This window comes from Parus major, unplaced genomic scaffold (assembly GCF_001522545.3).
Source record: "Parus major isolate Abel unplaced genomic scaffold, Parus_major1.1 Scaffold462, whole genome shotgun sequence".
NCBI classification, from domain to species: Eukaryota; Metazoa; Chordata; class Aves; order Passeriformes; family Paridae; genus Parus; species Parus major.
Window position 1 is genome coordinate 10,077 of NW_015379360.1, and position 2,586 is coordinate 12,662.

A 2,586-nucleotide genomic window follows, 5' to 3' on the forward strand; every position below is an offset into this window, starting at 1 on the left:
CCCGCAGCCCCCCCAGAGCCGCTCCCGGCCCCTCGCCCGCCGCTCGCCGACACAAAGGGCCGGAGTGGCCGGGCCCGGCCCCGCCCCTGAGGGGTCCCGGGGGGATCCCGGGGGGTCCCGGAGGCTCCCGAGGCCCCCAAATTTCTCCCCACTCCCCAAATTCTCCCCCCCCCGGCCCGCCGTACGCTGGGGAGGCGGCGAGGCTCCGCCCCTCATTGGGCGAGCTCGCTGTCAATTACAGGGAGGCCCCGCCCACAGCGCCGGCTGGGGGCGGGACCCTGTGGGCTCTGATCGACAGCGAGGGCAGCCAATAGGAGAGCGATATGCCGCAAAGAGGCGGGACATAGGGGAGCCGGCAGGAGCCATTCTGGTTGGCTGTGGGCAGTGACTGACAGCGCAGGGAGCCAATAGGAGTGGGAGTAGCCTGAGGAGGCGGGACTGAGAGGAGGCCACGCCCCCTGGGAGCTTCGGGGGTGTCACCAAAGCGGGGGGGACATGAAGGGGACTCTTCCAAACCTTGGGGACACAAAGGGAACCCCCCAAAACCCCCGGGGGGCTTCTGGAATCCCCAGGAGGGCAATTCACGGGAAAACTGCTAAAACCCGGGGTTTTCATCCAGGGAAAATCGGTGAAAAGAGGGGATTTTATCCAGGGAAATCCAGTCCGAATGGATTTGAGGATAAAGAACCCCATACATTCCACAGACCAGGAAAAAAAGGACAAACTAACTCCAATTTTAGGCAAAACTCCCTCTTTTAACTCCATTTCCTGCCACAAATTCTCCCCTCCCATTTTCCTTTTTCCCTTCTATTCGCTGTCCCACTTTTTCTTTTTTCCCTTTTCCTCTTTTCCCCTTCTCCTCCTTTTTTCCCTTTTCCCTCCTTTTTCCTTCCCTTTCTGTCGCCCCCTTCTTTTTTACCTTTTCCCTTCTTTTTTGCCAACCCTTTTTTCCCCTTTTCCATTTATCTTTTCCATTCTCCCACCTTTTTTTTTTCTTTTTTCCCACGTTCCCTCTTTTTTTTTTAATTTTTTTTTAAATTTCGAATTTTTTTATTTTTTTTTAAATAAACCCCAAAAAACTTCCACGATTATTTTTTAACTTCCACCACCCGCATTTAATCTTTCACGATTTCCCTCTTCCCGCGGAGCCTCTCCCGGATCCCCGGGGATTTCCAGCGGCACCGGGATGCGCACCGGGCGGATTCGCGGCGTCCCCTCTCCCGTTTGCGACACGAACGGGAAGAACTTTCCCGAATGATCCTCCCCGGCCTCCAGCGACATCCCCGCCACCAGATCCATCCGCTCCACGTCGTAGAATTCCAGCTGTCGCTTTTCCAGCTGCAGGAAGACGCCGAGCGCGGAGAGGCCGGGGCGCTGCTCCCCGAGGGCGCGGCCGCAGCTGGAGAACATCTGGCCCCGGGATGCGCGCAGAGCCCAGATGTGCCGGCGATCCCGGGAATCGCGGGAATGCGGCTCGGGAAGGCTCCGCAGCACGCCCAGAGCCCAGCGCTGCTCCTGGCCCAGCTCCACCTCCCAGTAGCGCTGCCCGGATCCCAGCGAGTCCCGCGCCACCAGGACCGGGAGCGGATCCTCCGCGTCCCCGAGATCCAGGGGCCGCGGCTCGGGATCCAGCGCCACGGGAACTGCGGGGAGCGGGAAGGGTCCGTGAGGGATTGGGATATTCCCGGGGACTGCAGCGGATGCGGCCACTGAGGAACTGAGGGACTGCGGAATCCCCGAGTCCCAGAACCCGCAAATTTCGGAATCCCTGAATGGCCAAATCCCAGAAATCCTGAATCCCCAAATCCCAGAAACCCTGAATCCTGGAATCCCCAAATCCCAGAAACCCTGAATCCCCAAAAGCCCAGAAACCCTGAATCCTCAAATCCCCAAATCCCAGAAACCCCAAATCCTCAAATCCCCAAATCACAGAAACCCTGAATCCTGGAATCCCAAAATCCCCAAATCACAGAAACCCTGAATCTTGGAATCCCCAAAATCCCCAAATCATAGAAACCCCAAATCCCAGAATCCACAGACCCCTGAATTCCTGGATATCAACATCCCCAAATCCCAAAAGCCCGAAATCCTGGAATCCCAGTATCCCAAGATCCACAATCCCAGAAACCCTGAACCCCAGAATCTCTGAATCCTGGAATCCCCAAATTCCAGAAACCCTGAAATCCTCAAATCCCAGAAACCCCAAATCCCAGAATCTCTGAATCCTGGAATCCCCAAATGCCAGAAACCCCAAATCCTGAATCCCCAAATCCCAGAAACCCTGAATCCTGGAATCCTGAAATCCCCAAATCACAGAAACCCTGAATCCCAAAATCCCCAAATCCTGAAATCCCCAAATCCCAGAAACCCCAAATCCTGAAATTCCCAAATCCCAGAAACCCTGAATCCCAAAATCCCCAAATCCTGAAATCCCCAAATCCCAGAAACCCCGAATCCTGCAATCCCCAAAATCCCCAAATCCCAGAAACCCCGAATCCCAAAATTCTGGAATCCCCAAATCCCAGAAACCCCAAATCCTGAAATTCCCAAATCCCAGAAACCCTGAATCCCAAAATCCTGGAATCC

The 2,586-nt window shown here is 55.6% G+C and overlaps 2 protein-coding genes across 2 annotated transcripts in view; both read right to left on the reverse strand.

Moving 5' to 3' along the window:
* The window catches only part of LOC107199147 (oocyte zinc finger protein XlCOF19-like), a 5,766-nt gene extending 5,400 nt beyond the window's left edge, over positions 1–366 (reverse strand). Inside the window, exon 1 of the mRNA XM_015616487.3 lies at positions 240–366. Coding sequence (XP_015471973.1) covers positions 240–366 — 127 coding nt within the window. The remainder of the gene's footprint in view (positions 1–239) is intronic.
* A 702-nt stretch (positions 367–1,068) lies between these two features.
* LOC107199148 (butyrophilin subfamily 2 member A1-like) overlaps positions 1,069–2,586 on the reverse strand; it is a 13,171-nt gene continuing 11,653 nt past the window's right edge. Inside the window, exon 8 of the mRNA XM_015616488.2 lies at positions 1,069–1,643. Coding sequence (XP_015471974.1) covers positions 1,096–1,643 — 548 coding nt within the window. The 3' untranslated portion in view covers positions 1,069–1,095. The remainder of the gene's footprint in view (positions 1,644–2,586) is intronic.